Source organism: Cibotium barometz, chromosome 34, assembly GCF_041138505.1.
Source record: "Cibotium barometz isolate CiBa-2024 chromosome 34, ASM4113850v1, whole genome shotgun sequence".
NCBI lineage: Eukaryota > Viridiplantae > Streptophyta > Polypodiopsida > Cyatheales > Cibotiaceae > Cibotium > Cibotium barometz.
Genome location: NC_141079.1, coordinates 10,754,693 through 10,773,902, shown reverse-complemented (window position 1 = coordinate 10,773,902; position 19,210 = coordinate 10,754,693). Strand labels below are relative to the sequence as shown.

The 19,210-nt window shown below is 40.2% G+C and overlaps 2 protein-coding genes across 5 annotated transcripts; both read right to left on the bottom strand.

The window, feature by feature from the left end:
• Positions 1-11,055: 11,055 nt before the first annotated feature.
• On the bottom strand, positions 11,056-16,729 carry LOC147618695 (phytosulfokine receptor 2-like). 4 transcript variants are annotated; one of them, XR_015261945.1, is made up of 5 exons: positions 16,396-16,718; positions 16,237-16,314; positions 12,028-12,097; positions 11,863-11,951; positions 11,056-11,723 (listed from the first exon to the last, which is right to left on the bottom strand). XR_015261945.1 is itself a non-coding variant. In XM_086773726.1 (3 exons), the coding sequence occupies exon 3, from the start codon at positions 15,753-15,755 to the stop codon at positions 12,657-12,659; it is 3,099 nt and encodes a 1,032-aa protein (XP_086629852.1). In that variant the 5' UTR covers positions 15,756-16,146; positions 16,237-16,314; positions 16,396-16,729; the 3' UTR covers positions 12,412-12,656. The 4 variants fall into 4 exon arrangements, 2 of the variants coding, with proteins under 2 accessions (XP_086629852.1, XP_086629853.1); XR_015261944.1 differs by having other exon boundaries at positions 11,056-11,951; XM_086773726.1 differs by lacking the exons at positions 11,056-11,723; positions 11,863-11,951; positions 12,028-12,097 and adding an exon at positions 12,412-16,146 and having other exon boundaries at positions 16,396-16,729.
• Positions 16,730-17,295: 566 nt separating this feature from the next.
• Positions 17,296-18,209, bottom strand: LOC147618694 (uncharacterized). Its single transcript, XM_086774464.1, has 4 exons — positions 18,158-18,209; positions 17,999-18,071; positions 17,648-17,904; positions 17,296-17,545 (listed from the first exon to the last, which is right to left on the bottom strand). Exons 1-4 carry the CDS (start codon positions 18,204-18,206, stop codon positions 17,403-17,405), a joined length of 522 nt encoding a protein of 173 aa, XP_086630590.1. The 5' UTR covers positions 18,207-18,209; the 3' UTR covers positions 17,296-17,402.
• Between the last annotated feature and the right edge of the window lie 1,001 nt (positions 18,210-19,210).

Here is a 19,210-nt window from a genome sequence, read left to right as displayed (position 1 = left end):
TCATCATCTAGAGAATGTGGTGGTGGTCGATTTGGAAATCAAAACTAGAAACAACAATAAGAAGAAGAAAATCAATCTCATACATGTGGAAGAGGCCACTCTAAAGGCAGGGGGAGCTAGAGAGGCTGAGGTGGTTGGTAAAGAAATCAAAATGCAAATAGCATGGAGAAACCAAGGCACACTGCAAAGGATTGCTATAAAAATCAGAATGATATCAAAGTGAAAAGTTATAACATGGTAACTATGCATCATCACCTAAACAGGGTGATGACAGAAGTGAGCAACTATTTTTGATGCAACACATGCTTAGATCCATGATAGAAGTTGTGTCAAGATTGGGAAATATTTGGTATGCGGATTCTAATGCCTCTAACCACATGACTAATCATGGTAAGTGGTTTAGAGATTTGTTGAAATGTAATAACCAGGGTATGTAGAAATAGGTGATGATACTACACACCACATTGTTTATGTACCATTATCTATGTAGGATGCCAAAATGAATTACCTAGTAGATGTATTTCATGTTCCTAATATTACAAAAAACTTGGTTACTCTGTTATACAGCTGGTTGGTCTACAAGTGAGGTTCAATCCTCAAGAATGCTTTGTGAAGACTTCAAAAATCAATGCCGGTTGGTTGCAAAAAGGGTAAGATAATGTTGACATGTTTAAGATGAAAACAACCATGGCAGGATGTTTGAGATGAAAACAACCATGTTTGCACATGGGACAAGTGTCATTGTAGATATTGACATATGGCACAAGCACATTGGTCATATGAATATACAACGGGCTGAAGTCTATGCAAGCCCAAAATGTTGTTGTAGGTTTGCCCAAGTTTGTTGATGGTACACACAAGGTATGTGAAGAATGCTGACTTGGTAAACACATTAAACATGCTCTCTCGCATGAAAAGTATGTCAACATGTTATGCATTGTGCTCACTCACAATTGTTTAGGCCAACAATGGTTGATCCAAGCCCACAGTTCCTTAAGCAAGACACCCACATCTATTTTGATGTATGGAGACCAATCAAGATTGCAAAAATTACAGGTTGCAAGTCAATGATGCAAGGCCATGGATGTTATACATTCTGATGTATGGGAACTGACCAAGACTGAAACAATTGTAAGTTACAAGTACTATGTTACATTCATTGATAGATTGCACACTAAGAAAGTGTGGGTTTATTTTATGAAGGAGAAAAGTGAGATGTTTGCTCACTTTTAGAGATTGAGAAGGAAAAAGATATGAAGATCAAATGCCTAAGATCGGATGGTGAGGGAGAATATTTCTCCAATGAGTTCAGTGATTTCTTGAGAAAGCAGGGGATCCGAAGGCAATTCACATGCAGGTACACTTTGTAATAGAATAGTGTTGCAAAGAGGAAAAATAAACACATATCAGAAAATGCTTATGCCTTGATATTTGAAAAGAATATACCAGATTATTTTTGGACTGAAGAAACAGCTGTTGTTTACATTATGAACAAGAGTCCTAGTGTAGCTGTTCATGGCATGGCACCTAAACAAAAGTTTATAGGCATAACACTAGATGTGTCTTACTTGAAAGTATTTAGAAAAATTGTATTAGATAGCTTGTATGTATAAATCTTGAAATTATTCACCTTGTCAATTATACTCATCACCTTGTTAATTGTACTCACATGCAAAGATATGTCGTTACATGCAAAGGCTTTAAATGCTATGAAGTCACGTGCAAAGATATGTCGTTACATGCAAAGGCTTTAAATGCTATGAAGTCACGTGCAAAGGGCACGGAGTACCATGCAAAGGCTTTAAATGCTATGAAGTCACGTGCACAAGGCACGGAGTACCATGCAATCACATGCAAATATAATAACATCCACATGTAATAACTTCTGGATGAAGAGATTATATATAGGGAGGGTGGGACAAGGAGAGAGAGGGAGGGTGACCTTGTTAATTGTACTCACATGCAAAGATATGTCGTAACATGCAAAGGCTTTAAATGCTATGAAGTCACGTGCAAAGGGCACGGAGTACCATGCAATCACATGCAAATATAATAACATCCACATGTAATAACTTCTGGATGAAGAGATTATATATAGGGAGGGTGGGACAAGGAGAGAGAGGGAGGGTGAGCGAAGGAGAGAGCAGGAGGGTGGGAGAGTGAATGGGAGGGAAGAGGATGGGAGAAGGAGAGAGACGGTAGTGTGGGACAAGGAGAGAGAGAGAGAGAGAGAGAGAGAGAGGGAAGAGGGAAGAGGGTGGGAGAAGGGAGGGTGGGAAAGATGAGAGAGAGGGAGGGTGGGAGAAGGAGAGAGAGGGAGGGTGGGAGAGAGAAAGGAGAGAGGGAGAGGATGATGTCGAGGTTTGAGGTGTCATATTCCAAGGCAAAGAAATGTATTTTCATTGATTATGCTTTTTGGAGAAGAAAGATTATAGACGCTATAATCCTATCACTCGTGTGATGTGAGTAAGCAGAGATTTCTTTGATGACATGAGTAGCTGGTATGCACCATTGAAGGAAATGTAGATGTAAGAAGTAATGATGATGTCTTTACTTGTAAAGCAGCAATTATAGGTGCTTAGTAAACCTAGAAAGTCCTCTAGCAGTCGATCCATTGTTAGTCTATGGTCAAGCAGGTTAAGGACAAATGCAAGGAATGTAGATACATCATCTCATGGTACTACAGGTGCTGGTAGACATGTATCATGCAAACAGAATGAAAATATAGATCAACACTTTGTGCCTCATACGTCAACATGTCACTCTTATGTGGATGGTGACTTTGAGAAAACATGGCAATGATCCACGTGTACGTAAGTCTACTCGGGTTGACACGTTAAGATATGGGATAAATAGCCCATTACTATGCTTACATAGTTAAAGCAATATAGGACATGGCGTCCACATAGGTACTTGGAAATCAGAAACGGGAAGATGCCACAGATAAGGAGATGACAGCATTGGATACAACTTCAACATGGAAATTAGTGCCTTGGCCTAAGGATAAGAAGGCAAATAGATGTAAGTGGGTGTACAAGGTCAAGTATAACTCAGAAACGGGAAGATGCCACACATAAGGAGATGGCAGCATTGGATACAACTGCAACATGGAAATCATTGCCTTTGCCTAAGGATAAGAAGGCAAATAGATGTAAGTGGAAATCATTTGCCTAAGGATAAGAAGGCAAATAGATGTAAGTGGGTGTACAAGGTCAAGTATAACTCAGAAAAACGGGAAGATGCCACAGATAAGGAGATGGCAGCATTGGATACAACTGCAACATGGAAAGCATTGCCTTTGCCTAAGGATAAGAAGGCAAATAGATGTAAGTGGGTGTACAAGGTCAAGTATAACTCAGATGGATCTGTGAATAAGTATACGGCAGGATTGGTTTTCAAGAGTTATGCGTACATATGGCATTGACTATAAGAAGGCATTCAGACCGGTTGTGAGATGGCAACCGTGAGAGTTATCATTGCAACGAGGGTTAGTCTTTACATTAGATGGATGTAAAGAATGTGTTCTTGCATGGTGATTTGCAAGAAGAAGTTTACATGATGCAGCCACCAGGTTACGAAAGAAATGCACATCCATATTTTGTGTGCAAGTTACGCAAAGCCTTGTGAGGCTTGAAGTAACATGGTCAAATAAAATTGGGAAGTATCTTGTTACCATTAGATTTCAAATATCCAATGTGGATTTTTCACTTTTTTGTGAAAAAGGCAGATAAAGGAATCATGTTGTTCACTTATATGGATGACTTGATTATCATTGGTGATAGTGATGCTCACATACATGATGTCATGATGTTTTTGAAGGAGATGGCATTTTGTTGTTATATAGAGACAGTGTAATGCTCCTTGCATCATAAGCTTGAGGACTTGTAAGACTAGAACCTTGATTCTCCACCCAACCCTATCCCAAATAGTCCCTTACCTCATGGTTATATAGGCCTAACTGGTGCATGACCTTCCAACTTCAGCCCCTTGACCTTTCATTGACTAGACATTGCGTTTTCCTTGTCCAATGCCTCTTCAACTACCCCTATGTCCCTTGGGCTTCCATTGTGCACCATCTGCTTCCCTTTTTACTTTAACTTTAATGTTTATTAACCATTGCTTAGGTATTTCCTATTTGAAATCCCCTGAAACTTATTTATATGCAACCTTTTACATATAAATAATATTTCCTAGTCTTACCTTTTAGTTTTACCTATTAGTCTCATAACATTTCCTCCCCCTTGAAAGAAAAGTTTTTGTCCCTCGAAAACAAAACTGGGTAACTTCTTTTTGAGTATGCCAATATTCTCTTAAAGTTTGATCACACTTAATATTTTAAGTATTGTCAAATATCTCAAAACCTTCAAGCACAATACTTTTTGGAAAAAGATTAGATTCACCTTCTTCCCCTTTTAAAAGAAACAGAGTTCTCCTAAACTCTTTCATTCACCTTATTGCCATCTCAGAAGATAACCTTCTTTTTTTTAATGTCTCATACTAGATCATGCTTATAGTCATAATACAACTCTTGTTTAAAGATTTCTAACTTTTCCTTTTAAATCAAACTTAAACAAATCTTTAACTTGGAATAAGTTCTTTCTTATAAGTATTTTAGTTAGAGAAACACTTCCTTTAGTAGAGGAATATTACTTCCTTGTTCATGTGCCTTTAAACTCCCTTTCTACGAGAGAGTATCTTTTTCTTTTAAGAACACCTACTATCCATATAGGTGTCATTACACCATACAAATCTGACATGATGTTTTTGAACTTTATATTATTCTTAGAACAATGAGGTTGGCTTTAATACCTTCTTCTGAGATGAATACTTTATTATGGTTGATGCTAAGCATGAGTACAAACCAATATGATTATATCCACCAACTTTGCATGTGTCCTTGATCAGAGACTTGTATGCACTTAATTACTTTTCATTGCTCTTTTTTACTTCTCGAGTGTCGTGATCACTCAAAAACTTTATTGGTTATCAACCTTTTTCTAGTGTACACTTGTATACCCTTAACTAGAACCAATCTTACGGATAACCTCCTTTCCGTGAGACAATTCCCAAATAAGATTGTTCTATTACCTTTTCGCACCTTATGTACTATAGTTGACCGACCTTGCATCATACGAGAAGCAATGAAGAGTAAAGCAACCATTTACTCCCTTGGCCAATTCCTTTTACATCTCAACCGTCGACTCAATCGAGAAATTGTTTTGGATGAGACAACCTCAACCTTGCTCAATCAACTCCTTTCGATTACTCGTACGTTGGCATAGCACACATCACTAGGCATCCCATTCCACCTAGTTGCTACCAAGTACCTTGAGTAACCGGTCATTAACACTAGATCCTGCCTTCTTCTAAAAGTTTGGACGTCCTTGAATTTGGATCTAGGCAATAACTTCTTTTTTGTTACACTTCAATAAGTGAAACAATGTCCACATAGACATTTCTTTTTATTGGTAGACCTTTTTCAAGCAACTTATTTGCTTGAGAACGTTTGTGCATATGAAGAAACAATTAAGGTTCCTTGTACCATGTCTACCATTATGGAATCCATGAGCATAGCCACTCGTAATTGTGCCTCTTTAATATGTCAACTTTTCTTTTCACAAATAAGTACGTGTTATTATTTTCTTTTGCAAGCATATACTCATACCTTTACGATGTGGCCAAAGCAAACATCACTTTATTATGTCACCACTATGAGAATTTATAGTCTTTCCTCTTTTCCAAGGATTTAGACTCTTATTTATAGATATATAGGCCGCTTTTACCAGGCATTAACTATCTTTACCATCCTGAATCAATATTGGTAACATGTTTTGTTAATAACCCAAAGTGGTACTTTTCAATGAGTTATACTTTTAAACGAACCTAAAAAGATTACGTTTGAGGCACCATGACCATTCATTAAGGTTAAACTTTGTAAATAAAGTTACCTGATAATAGATGTGAATTGTACTCCATTATAAGCCAACTCACCTAGATGATCAAGATCAAACGCTACGGTTATTACTAACCTTTAAGAACTTGTACACAATATAAACACTAAAAGAATTCAACCTTAAAGTGTTTGTATGTGCAATACTTGAACATCAATATTTATCTTTAGATAACCTTTTGAACTCAATGAAAAATCAATGATCAAAGGAATATCCCCTTAAGTAACAAACTTCTTCAGAAAGGTAAAACCTCATTGGAATGTGTTCATACTGAGCACATGACACATAACTTTGATATTGAAGTCTGTAACAACAAATAGGTTAGCCACATAACATTGTAAAAGACCCTTGACCATAAATTTTCAAAGGAATATGATCGACAATATAGAATCTTAAGATACAAATTCACAAACCAACTTATTTGATGTGAACTCAACATAACATAACACAAACATACATGTGATATGCATAAAAATATTTAAACTTTAGGGCCAACAACTCTATGTCCCTTTGTATCCACGCGGAACTAAAACTTACGAGAAAAACCCAATTGCATTGGTTTCTCAAGCGTGCAAAACTCGTTTATTGTGCAAGCAAGAGTATTACACTAAGACATGTAGATTATGACTCAAATGGGTTGCTTGGACATGAATCCAAGACTTAAAAAACAAGTCCTCAACTGAACTCTCCAATAGTTCAAACTTTGTCGACACAATACATAAAGAGAGTAGGGGAAAAAACATCAACTATTGATTATCACTAGCACTTCACCAGTAATCAACATACTTAACTAGTGTTCTTACACCCACTAGTCAACTGTATTGAATCATGTGACTAATCATCCTTCATACACTTGATGCAAGCATGCAAAACATGTATATGCTTCTAATCGCATGCTAAAAGCACATAATATTAAACTTCAATCTCATGAATGACCAATACATGCGTGCTTATATAGATGCTCACTTGCAAAAACTCAAATATCCACGCGAGGCCAATACCAAAGTAACTAGAGCAAGAAGCTCAAATAATCGAGTGTGAAACACACTAGACCCATACATCCCAAGTCCATCATACTCAAAACACATGCGTCATGAGTGTGAAACACACTAGACCCATACATCCCAAGTCCATCATACTCAAAACACATGTGTCACGAGTGTAAAATACGTACAGGACCTTCTACACGTAATGGTTCTTGGTGATGTACAAACTTATTAAGATGACACAGGTCATATGAACAAATTCATTTTTTGGCCCTATAAACAAGAATTTGTAAACAAAAAATGAGCACCAACCTTTACTTAATGCTCTCGATGAAAACTTTGATGGAAAAAAAATTTCTTCTTGTGCCCATGAAGCATATAGCATAAAGTGCATTGCCTGTGACTACGCACACAAATCATCCTAACTCTCTCGACGACCAGTCACACAAATCATCCTAACTCTCTCAACTTGGTCGTCGTCTCATGAGCTATGCTGCAACAACACAAGAGTGTGGGCGGGTAAAGGACTCTCTTGTCATTGTTCCCCAGCGCACTACTCCACCAAAACCTAAATTCACTAGTGACAACGATTGTTTTATGTTGGATGACGTCGAGTTTGTGTTAGTGTGTCAGTGTCTAAAGCTCAGTCTTATGTGGAAATCTTGATCAACCAGATCCAGTAGGGATGATCGCGCAATAGCACCATCAAGGATGATTCCAAACCAAAGGCCAACGCACCTTAATCTAGTCCGTCGAGTTTGAATCAGATGTTCCAATTCTAACCGAATCACGGGGCCTGGATTTTGGCTTAAGATTTCTCACCAGTGGTCGATGATAGCGTTCTACTTCATCCACATTTGTTGTCCGTGCATTTTGTTATTGATGACGGTCAAGTTGTTGTTATTAGCATGATATATCTAGATCCAGAGGAGTGGCTTGCAAATGGTGATCACCATAAAATCAAGGGTAGCTTTGGTGAAAGAAAATGCTTGCAAATGGTGATCACCAACGATCTGTGCACCTCCCCCCCCTCCCCCCCCCCCCCCCCCCCCCCCGCCCCGCTTCTATATTGCGCTTCTCCTTGTCTCTTGTGTGTGTGTATACCAAAACACACCCTATATTCTCGATTTGTAACCATTAAAAAAATTCCTTGCTCTTGAAAAGCAGAATTTCTTCCATCTTTTGTCCAAGAGACTACACACAAATTGCAATGTTTGATTATTTCTCTTCAAAACTTCAAACTTTCATTTGTTTTTCCAAAGAGAAACCATACCATAATTACCAAAATATAGCTATGGCTATTCAAGCTTTCATTCAAAATAATATAACAAAAGACGAAGGAGAGCACCTTATCCTGTTGGTAAAAAGAGCAAAAGATAACTTATCCATTCGTTGTGTTCATCACAAAAGAAGCATGAAGAGTCCCCCGAGATTGAACGCTAGCTCTGATACCAATGTAATGCTACTTACATCATAAGCTCGAAGACTTGTAAGACTAGAACCTTGATTCTCCACCCAACCCTATCCCAAGTAGTCCCTTACCTCATGGTTATATAGGCCTAAGTGGTGCATAACCTTCCAACTTCAGCCCCTTGACCTTTCATTGTGACTAGACATTGCCTTTTCCTCGTCCAATGCCACTTCAACTACCCTTGTGTCCCTTGGGCTTCTATTGTGCACCATTTGCTTTCCTTTTTACTTTAACTTTAATGCCTATTAACCATTGCTTAGGTATTTCCTATTTGAAATCCCATGAACCTTCTTTATATGCAACCTTTTATATATAAATAATCTTTCCTAGTCTTACGTTTTAGTGTTACCCTATCCCAAATAGTCCCTTATCTCATGGTTATTAGGCCTAAGTGGTGCATAACCTTCCAACTTCAGCTCCTTGACCTTTCATTGACTAGACATTGCCTTTTCCTCGTCCAATGCCGCTTTAACTACCCTTATGTCCCTTGGGCTTCCATTGTGCACTATTTGCTTCCCTTTTTACTTTAACTTTAATGCATATTAACCATTGCTTAGGTATTTCCTATTTGAAATCCCATGAACCTTATTTATATACAACCTTTTATATATAAATAATATTTCCTAGTCTTACCTTTTAGTGTTACCTGTCAGTCTCATAATAGACAGTGTGGCTTGGACATGTTGTCCAAGTATGGTATGACAAGCTGTAAGCCTATTATTTCACTGCTATTAGAGCAGAATACTAAGCTTTCCATAGATATAGGTGAGCTTTCGGAGGACTCCACTAAGTACATGTGCATAGTGAGTAGCTTGATCTACATGACCATTACTAGGCCAGTGTAGGTCTCCAAGAAGCCACACTTGGATGGCTAGACAATACATAAAGTCCAATGTTGATTATGGACTTTTCTATGAGGCTAGCAAAGAGATACAACTACATGGGTATTCAGATGCTGATTGGGCTGGTAGTGTCTTAGACATCAGATTTACCAACGGCTTTACGTTTTCTTTTAGGAGTGATGTTGTGAGTTGGAGTAGCAAGAAACAACCGATAGCTGCCTTGCCGAGTACAGAGACAAGTGTGCATGGACGCTGCTAATGGTAGATTGGTTTTAGAAGCTACTTGGTGATTAGGGTGAGCCTATAAATAGGGTTTCCATTTATTGTGACAACATGAGTAGCATATACAGCTAGCCAATAACCCAATCTATCATTCTAAGAGAAAGCACATTAAGGTGCATTATCATTTTGTGAGGGAGCAGGTTTTAGCAAAGTGACATAGATTTGGCTTATGTCAATACATAGGATCGGGTGGTTGACATCTTCACAAAGGCATTGGGTACAGAGAAGCTCCGCAATTTCAGGAGCTTGCTTTTGTTTTTGTTGGGAGGATATTTTTTATTTTTTATTTTTTATTTTTATATTAGTGTGGAAATAGATAGACCCCATGCGTCATGGCACGTGGGAGAGGGGGCGGGTATTGAACCCAAGCCCTCGCGGTGTAGGGCAAGAGCCCTTACCGCTGCACTGTCTCCCCCACCTCTTTAGGAGCTTACTTGGAGTGTAGTAGCTCGAGGAAGAGTGTTGAAATATCGAGCTTACCTAGTGCTACGGATATTGATAACCCACCAAGATGATAGCTTCCGCTCTTCCGCTGACTAGCTAGGTTGGTGAGAATATGGACCAGTGCTTAATTGGCTATGTGACCGCCAATTTAATGTATTAGAGTTATGGCATAGTTATAGCGCCACTCATATAGTGAGATTCACAATATAGACCGACATATGTAAGTTATAGTCGGGAGAACTTTTCCATATAGTATGTACTCTTATCTCTCTTTATGTTAAGAAAAGAACAAAATATAAGAAAATTCCACCATCCATCTCTCTCGAGTGTTTGTCTACTCCTGTGTGTGTTTGCTTATAGCTCCCCCCCATTCTTCAACCCCTCATTCTTAATGTGCATGTCCTACTTCATCTCTAGACAGCCCACAAACAGCCCTAAATGGAATCAACACAAGCTACAAGGTCATCAAAATTGCAGCCTTTCTATGGGAGATCTCTGGCCGCGGATTGCCGCCTGTAAGGAGGTCAACTCAGCCCTGCAGTTGAACATTCCTTGCACAGAAACGCTACTGAATCTTCCTACACTACAGAAGCCTATCAAGACCTAGCTTGCTCTGATTTTAAACTAGGGAGGATGGCGATAATGCATGATTCGTAAGATGCAATTAAATAGACTCGAGAGAGTAATAATCAAAACACTATCACAGGATTTTTCGTTGGTTATCGAAGCTCAAATGAGCAAGAGATCACAACCTTTTTATAGTTTCTCAAATGAGCATCTCGAGCCACACCTTCGTCCTCAATTATCTCCTGCACAATCCCTAATCTCTCTATATTCTTCTCCATAATTGCCTTAGTAACATCTATCTTGTACTTCGAATGCTTCAGCAATACAAGCAAATACACCGCTTGCAGTGGAGGCCTGCCCTTCATTGGGTAATTGGAACCCAATTCAAAACTGCCAGTTATTAACTTCTCAGATAGGAAGTGAGCTGGTTGAACAAAAAAAAGAGGCAAAACTACTGTAGATAAGTTTCCTGAACGCTGCCTCTCCCCATCTTTTTTTTTTTTTTTTCCGAGAAAAGATCCTTTCATTAGTTATATAAAAACGCCCGTAGGGCTACAAAAGATCCTCTCCTGCTCACAAGAAAACAGAGCAGAGAACAAAACAAGGCAGCCAGATAGAGTACATGTAACAGTTTGGCACAATCGGGATGCCTCATACAAGACAGCGATTGCTTCTACCTGGAGGTGGAGCCACTAGCACCATGTAGAATGATCTCATTCACATGCATAGTAGCCATTGGAAGCATATTCATGGCAAATCTCCCACTACTTAGGGGCACAGGACAGCCTACTCTCACAACAACCAACCAATTAAGTTGGTGGATGAGCAAGAGGTATTAGCTCCAGAACAGACCTTTGATTGGTTCAATCCAGCAGCAAGGTGGGTAGATAAATTACTAAATTCCAACATAGTGGTATCAATGAGGGAAAGGACGTCAGTCTTTCAATACTAACCAGAGTTTTTCCAAGTTTACCAGCAGAACCTATAGCCATCTCCAAGAACTCCGGTAACTTGTTTGAGCAATGAGAAGATTTGTAAATGACATGCACATGCTACACCCAAAATCCTTAAGCAGGCACAAGAAGTCCTCACAATTATTTCACAAGAATGTTTTTGTATCCACAACTTGAGGAAATTGAAAAGCTGCTAGAACTAGCAACAACAGCAACATATTTTCCACCTGAGAAGTAACAATTCCAGTAAAAATCGCAAACTTGAATACAGACCTGATCAAAGCTGCTAGAACGAGCAAGAACAGCAACATATTTTCCACCTGAGAAGTAACGATTGCTGTAAAAATCGCAAACTTGAAGACAGACCTGATCAAAGTTCAGATGATATGGTGGAGCATCAAATTCGACACTCTGACATCCACCAGGCCTCAGATACTTGTCACTTTGCTCTAGGCCTTAAAAGCACACAGTAATTTAGATCAGATGTGATCCCTATTTGTCATTATTGATTTGGTAATCAGTAAAGTGTACCTGTAGATTCAGAAAAGACAATGTCCTGCTATGTTCCTGACCTGGTAACTTTCAGAGCACAGTGAGGTAACTGTTTCAACAAATTTCAGCCACTCAGCCTTCGTTCTTCCACAACCTCAGAAAAATTTCAGCCACTCCACAAGGAGGGGGAACTCCGCAAGGAGAGGGAATGTTGGGGGTTTGCTGGGGATGTTGGATAAATATTTCAACGTTTTAGTGCTTGCTTGCTGTCTGAAAACAATTCAGTTCCTTGTTTCTCTATGCTCAATACCAATGGGAAGCTCCATTAGAGTCTACTTACAACAATCATGCATAACATAGACTCATGCCATCAGCACCCAAGAGCATGTGCATGTGTAAGTGCAAGTGCAAATCCATGCATAAATAAATGTCCACCTTTGAGGACAAATTATTTATTGAATTTCTATAACTTCTCCAGAGACTCAACCATGATGAAGCCTGGCACCAAAGATAATAGATGCACATGCACATGCACACACAGTGCTTCATTGCTCTATGCTCACTTCTGCAAAAGCATATGACATGTAATAAGGACAAAGGCAATAATCTCAAAAGCAACAAAAATGAAAATATATCTACAAAGAGAACCCAAGTAGGAAGTATGATATTTAATTAATTGAATGCTTCTCTTGTCCAATCTCATTCAGCCGAACGGCAACATCCTTTATGACAGGCCTGTGAAGTGGATTCCGATTAATACATGAGCATGCTACATCGAATAACTGCCGCATCTGCTCTTCACAGCTCTCACTTCGCAGAAGACTGTCAAATATTTGATCTGGCTTTTGGTCCTGCCTCATCTGTTGAACCCAAGCTACAAGGTCCCCACATCCCCTTGGTTTGCAGACATCTACTGGTCTTTTCCCAGTTAGCAACTCAAGAAGAACCACCCCAAAGCTGTAAACATCACCTCGCGTTGTAGCATTCAAAGCTTCACCATACTCAGGAGGTATGTAGCCCAATGTTCCCACCAACTCTGTTGTCACATGTGTATCCGTAGCCATCAGCAGCCGGGCCAGCCCGAAATCTGCAAGATGGGCTTCAAACTGCTCATCTAACAGTATATTGCTGGACTTTATATCCCGGTGCACGATATGAGGATTGCAGATTTGGTGCAGATAGTCCAACCCTGCAGCAGCTCCCCGAGCTATCTTCAGTCGAGTAGGCCAGTCCAAGCCCGCAGCACCATCATTTTTCTCATGTAGCCAGTAATCCAGACTCCCATTCTCCATGTAAGAGTAGATAAGGAGCTCATCATTCCCCACATGTAAATACCCTTGCAAAGATACCAGGTTTCGGTGCTGGGCCTTCGAGAGAGCATCTACCTCAGCCCTGAACTCTCTCTCCATCTGGCCACAATCTCCTGTCAGTTTCTTGATTGCAAGCCGTGATCCATCTCCGAGTTCAGCTCTATACACAAGACCAAACCCGCCACACCCTACGATATTTGCAGAATCAAAATTGTTGGTTGCTTTGAAGAGATCTCCCACAGTGAGCTTTTGGTTGATCTGAAAGAGCTCCACTGAAACACTGTATGCTTCAGAGAGGCTCTCTGGCACGTTCATTTCCCTTGAGCTTTCAAGCCCCTGATGCACTGCATTCCTTCGAGAAAGCATGCAGACAAGCCCGACCACCAACAGCATAGCTACCCCGACACCAACAGAAATGGAGACCAAAATATTCCTCGTTGTTCTTCTAGGAGAGTATGCACTGCCAGCAGTGAAGGGAAATGCAGCCACATTCAGACAGGCTTGTAAAACAGGATAGCCACAAAGCTCTGGGTTGCCTTCATAACTGGTATTAGGAAAAGTTGAGAACTGATTACCCACTGGGATCGGACCTGACAAGTTATTGTACGAAACATTGAAAGTTGCAAGGAACGTGAGACGTGTGAGACTAGCCGGGATATGGCCAAAAAGCTGATTAAAAGACAAGTCAAGAAGCTCTAATCCTGTCAAATCAGCAAATGATGCCGGGATGCTTCCATTCAACTCATTGAGGCTCAGATCAAGGTGGACAAGTGCTTTCAGCTGGCCAATCTCCATGGGGATTGGACCTGTCAGCTTGTTGTTAGAAAGATAAAGAGATGCAGGTAAAGCTTTTGCTTTATTGTATGTCAAGCCCAAAGAATCACTTTGTCTCTTCACATCTAGAGTGTTCTCTACTGTCTGCAAACCAGAGGTGTTGGTGTGCATCATCGATGTCAAACTAAAAAGCTGTAAAGGGATTGTTCCCGTGAAAGAGTTATTGGATAATTCCAAGTACACCAAGTGCTGAAAACTCCCCAACCACCATGGAAGCTCTCCTTGGAAACGGTTCCATGACAAATCCAAGATTTGCAGCTTTGTGCAGTTTTGTAACCAAGCTGGAATCTGCCCACTCAGATTGAGGTAACCAAGAGCCAATATCTGCAGGTTCCTGAATCCATCGGCTGTTTCGGGGAGAGACTCTGTAAAGTAGTTTTTTGTGAGCACAAGACTCACCAAATTCTCACAGCCCACCAGTGAGAGCAGGCTCCCATTTAGCTGATTTGTGGAGAGAGAGACTATGGTAAGATTCTTCAGAGAATTAAATTGACTAGGTATCTGTCCAGTAAGGTCATTCTTGGAGAGGCTAAGAAAGCGAAGCCTGCTACAATTCGCCAGTGTGGGCGGAATAGGGCCCGTGAACGCATTTGAATTGAGATCTAATCTATCCAAAAAGGTCAAGTTAGAAAACCCCAGATCAACTGCACCATTGAAGGAGTTGCTACCGAGAACAAGTGTGGTTAGCTTGTGGTTCCGGGATAAGGTTTTGGGTAACCCCCCTGAAAAGAAGTTGTTGCAAAGCACAAGCTCTGTGAGGTTTTGCAAGTTGCCCACACTGTCCCCCAATCCTCCTGTGAGCTTGTTATCCTCTAGCCTAAGGATTGACAAAGAGGTGATGTTGAAGATATCATCTGGTATAGAACCTGTCAACATGTTGGAGCCCAAGTATAGCTCTTGTAATTGGGTGCACATGCCAAGGCCTTCTCTTAAAGTTCCAGAGAAATAGTTTGAGGAGAAGTCAAGGATGGTTAGGTTAGGAGTATGTTGGCAGATGGTTGTAGTGAAAGAACCCTCCAGAGTGTTCTGTCCGGCATAGAACTCTCCGAGATTACTGAGGTTTTTATAAGTCGGAATCCCTCCTGAGAAGATATTACTGGAGATGTTGACAAATTGCAAGGAAATCATGCTGTTGAAAATGGTAACACTACCAGAGAGATTGTTGTTGCTGAGGTCAATGATTTGCAGCCTAGATAGAGAGGAAAACTCTCTAGGGATGGCACCATTGAAGTGATTGCTAGATAAGTTGAGGTGTTCGAGGTAGGTGAGTTGGCTCAAAACTGAAGGCAGTTTGGCTTTGAAACCCAGATTCGGCAAGGAGAGGCTGAGCACTTGCACTGCCTGTGAAGCCAGTGACACATTCTTCTCATCAGTTGGTATTGATTCTGACTCACTGGCCCCTAAAGGATAAAACCCACATGACACCCCTTGCCATGTACAGCAATTACTATCCTCTGTCCAGTTCAGTGAAGGATTGAAGTTGGGGATGGCCGCCTTAAAGTTGAGTAGCTTTTGCTGCTCTGCTGGTAGACATTGGAAATGTGACTGTGCATCTCCATGGCCTAATAAGCAAATCAGAAGCAGAAAAAGGAGGCCATGGTATATCAAAAGACCCCATGACATCTTCTTGATCAGAGAACACTTCCAGCCTTCTAGTGCTGCAGCACCGTCACAGCCCAAACCAGACCTAGATGATAGAAACGGTTGCTTTAAACTTTTTTTTTCATGTGCACATCCAGCCTTTTTATTGGTGATGATTTCGCACCATCTCCATAGCCAAAATTGCTGCTTTATATCGTGATTAGAGTACAGATTCAGACTCTACTGTTCATGATCGTGCAGCATCTACTGTTGCTCATAATCTACATCAGTGTACACATCCAGGATTCTAGTAGTAGCGCTAATCAGAGCTATCCAGCGGCTGTTACTGATTCTGCAGCATCGCCTAGTCTTAAGAAGCAGGATAGAATCGATCGCTGCTTAACTCCTAGATCCGAGCCTTCTAGTGGTGATGCTATGCAAAAACACCATTGCCAAATTATCAGGGTGCACTTACAGCCTTCTCGTGGTGAATCACATGTGCAGAAAAGCTCAGAAAACACACCTGTTGCTTAATTTCTTGATCAGAGTACGCACCGAGTGCAGCATATCCGAAGCCCAAATCAGCAGGTACTGACAAATGCTGCTTAATTACGGGACGTTCTAATCGATTAATCTCATGTATTCTAATCCTACTGTTAATGAATATTAAGCATCTGCATACCTTGTACGACCACCAGCAACCGACCCGCAATGCTTTCCTTTGTTACCTTTGGTAAAAACTCCTTATCTTGAAAATCCAGATACGCTTTAATCTCGTTATTATACTGTAATTTCTCTGCGGGAGGCTTAACTGCGCAGTAGACGAAATGTAATGCGAGCACAGAGCAGAAAGTTGAAAGAAAAAAGCTGCACTATCAGGATGAAGGGGAGATGGACAAGAAAAGGGGCTAAATGCGTAGTAGTTGGAAAGCTTCAAGACTGCTCAGACGGTCAGAATGGGTAAGTTAAAAGGCGCTGCGCACTTCGCCATCGCCATAGCTAACACAATGACCTTTTTTTTTGTTTTAGATTATTAGTATAGTATTTAAGTATATTGAGTTTTTCTTTGCCAGCGTGGATTTATTAAAAAATGGAAAAAATAATCTCAGCTCGGACTCCAAAGTTTCCCCTTAACTGTCTTTTTGCCCGGTCTACGCATCCGGACGGACATGTAGTCAACTGAAAGGGGCCCATGTAGGTGCCACGTCCTTTTTGAATGCTGATATGCCGACAAGGGATTGGTTCCCACATTCGGCTATGGGTCTGCCACGTGGGCAAATGAGCGGTGACTAGTCAAAGGGATGCACGTTGCATACGTGGCAGGCAAACGGCAACATGCAACTTGTAAGGGGTAAGATCGGCGTCACGTGTATTGGCGTGCACCCATCTCTTGACAATTTCCCCTTTAGACATTTCCTTATTCAATTATAACAAGTATTGGACCCGCGCGTTGCTGCGGCCGACAGGTAGAGTTCTAGAAAAAATAAACTCAGTTTCTCCAATTTAGGTCATGTTTTAAGTAAACACAATACATTATTTCAAGTGACTTTATATATATATATCTTAAAATAACATCCATGTCTCGTAGATTTATGGCGAAAACAAAAATATCATAGTAATGTAGCATACGAAGATGCAAAAAAGGACCAATATTACATATTCTCAAAATGCACCACAAAATACGTATTCTCAGTCAGTAATGTCAGAATCAACAAATTGAATTCTTCTCTTGTGAGAAGGATCATTCAATTGTCTCCTCATCACAATACGCTCTCTATTGTAAAGCGGTGATCCATCCCGCACATGCTCTACTATCGATGAATGCAAAGGACCTGCACAAACGAAACAATGATAAATCAAATCTGCACATAACGACACATCGATAAATAAAATCTCAAAAAAATCTTATAATAGAAAAACATAATCAAAATTACCTCGTACAATAGAACATCGAGTGGATGGTACATGAGGAGCTCTAGTATAAAACGCATAACGAATACCAATGGCCATGATGGATGTAAGAAACACCCACTCATCGGGTACTGAATACCCCTCAAATGATGCAAAGCATCTGTCCATCTCTCTCCAAAACAAATAGACACCCCACTCCTCATCAGGAACACCAATCCCGTACATCTCGATGCCTTCGTCGACAACTCTTACCATAAACGTATCAATGTCATGTAATATCCTAAAATCAAAGCATAACAAATAGGTTATACAATTATTTATATATAGGTTCAAAAAATATTCATACAATGCCTAACAATTACACTTATACTTACCCATCCCTATAAGCATCAATCATAATCCCTGCTACGTGACCTGCAGTAATAGGAGCTGACCATAGCGGTGGCTCTGTATACAGATAGACATTAGTATAGAATGTCATGTTCCATACTTTGTAATCAAGAAAAGTTAAGCAAATATAGAGAAAAACTCACGTTCTATCCTCGACAAAGGCATGTCCAATGTAAAGGTAATCTCAGACATGTCTGTAAACAACAAAAATAGGTACTTTTACCATGGACAAATATGTATAAAAAAAGAAATCACAACAAAATTAATCAAATTGCAGAACTTAAATAAGAAACCTGACTTGTCACTCTGAAGTCATCAAGATCTCCTTATAAACAATATTGTTTGTTGTAGGTGTATAACTTTGAAGATCATCAAATGAACACTCCACATTAGCGTTATCCTCAAGTAACACCTTCACAGCATGAGGAGACCGTGCTCGTGACAACGCGACATACAGTTGTCCATGAGTAAACACTGGAGTCACCAAATATAACCCCAAGACATTTAGGGTTTGGCCTTGTGATTTGTTTATTGACATGCCAAATGCCAGCCGGACGGGAAACTGTCTCCTCCTCATGGTGAATGGTAGTTGGGCCTCGCTGCATATAAAGGTAATCCGTGGAAGAAATACTCTTTCACCAACTTTAGTACCGGTGATGATTTCAGTCTCCAAGACTTTAGAGTGAAAGGCCTTACATATCATCCGTGTACCATTACAGAGTCCACGTCTTGGATCCAAGTTACGAAGCAAAATAACAGGAGCTTCTAACTTTAAAACCAAGCAGTGAGGTGGATATCCGCCCCGAAGGTCGATTGTGTTCAAAAATTCTGTGGAATACAGGAATGAATTTTCATCATTTTCAAGAATTGAATCTGCACTGAAATATTGCTTAGGCTCACCAGGCATTGCATCCAAAGCTGTCTTATTCACAATATCCACTTGACTGTTTATCGGAGCAAGAATAGCACGCTCACTAAAGTATGAAGCATATGTCGTAGTGATAGCCAATTCAGAGTATACCCAATGTACCAAGTCTTTAAGACTCGATCTTTGCAAGACCATATTACTTGGTAGTGTCACCATCGTATTATCATCGCTACAATCCACTCCATTCCCAATATTCATGACCCACTGTTTAAACTCATTGCATCCATTAGTATTGCTTGATTGAATACGCATATTTCCAGCTAACTTT

Coding starts and splice junctions, on each gene's coding strand:
- LOC147618695 (XM_086773726.1), bottom strand. CDS start 15,755: ATGTCATGGGGTCTTTTGATATACCATGGCCTCCTTTTTCTGCTTCTG.
- LOC147618694 (XM_086774464.1), bottom strand. CDS start 18,206: ATGTCTGAGATTACCTTTACATTGGACATGCCTTTGTCGAGGATAGAA. Junction 17,905..17,998: donor ATTGATGCTTATAGGGATGG/GTAAGTATAAGT, acceptor CTTTGATTTTAG/GATATTACATGACATTGATA. Junction 17,546..17,647: donor TCGATGTTCTATTGTACGAG/GTAATTTTGATT, acceptor TCGTTTGTGCAG/GTCCTTTGCATTCATCGATA.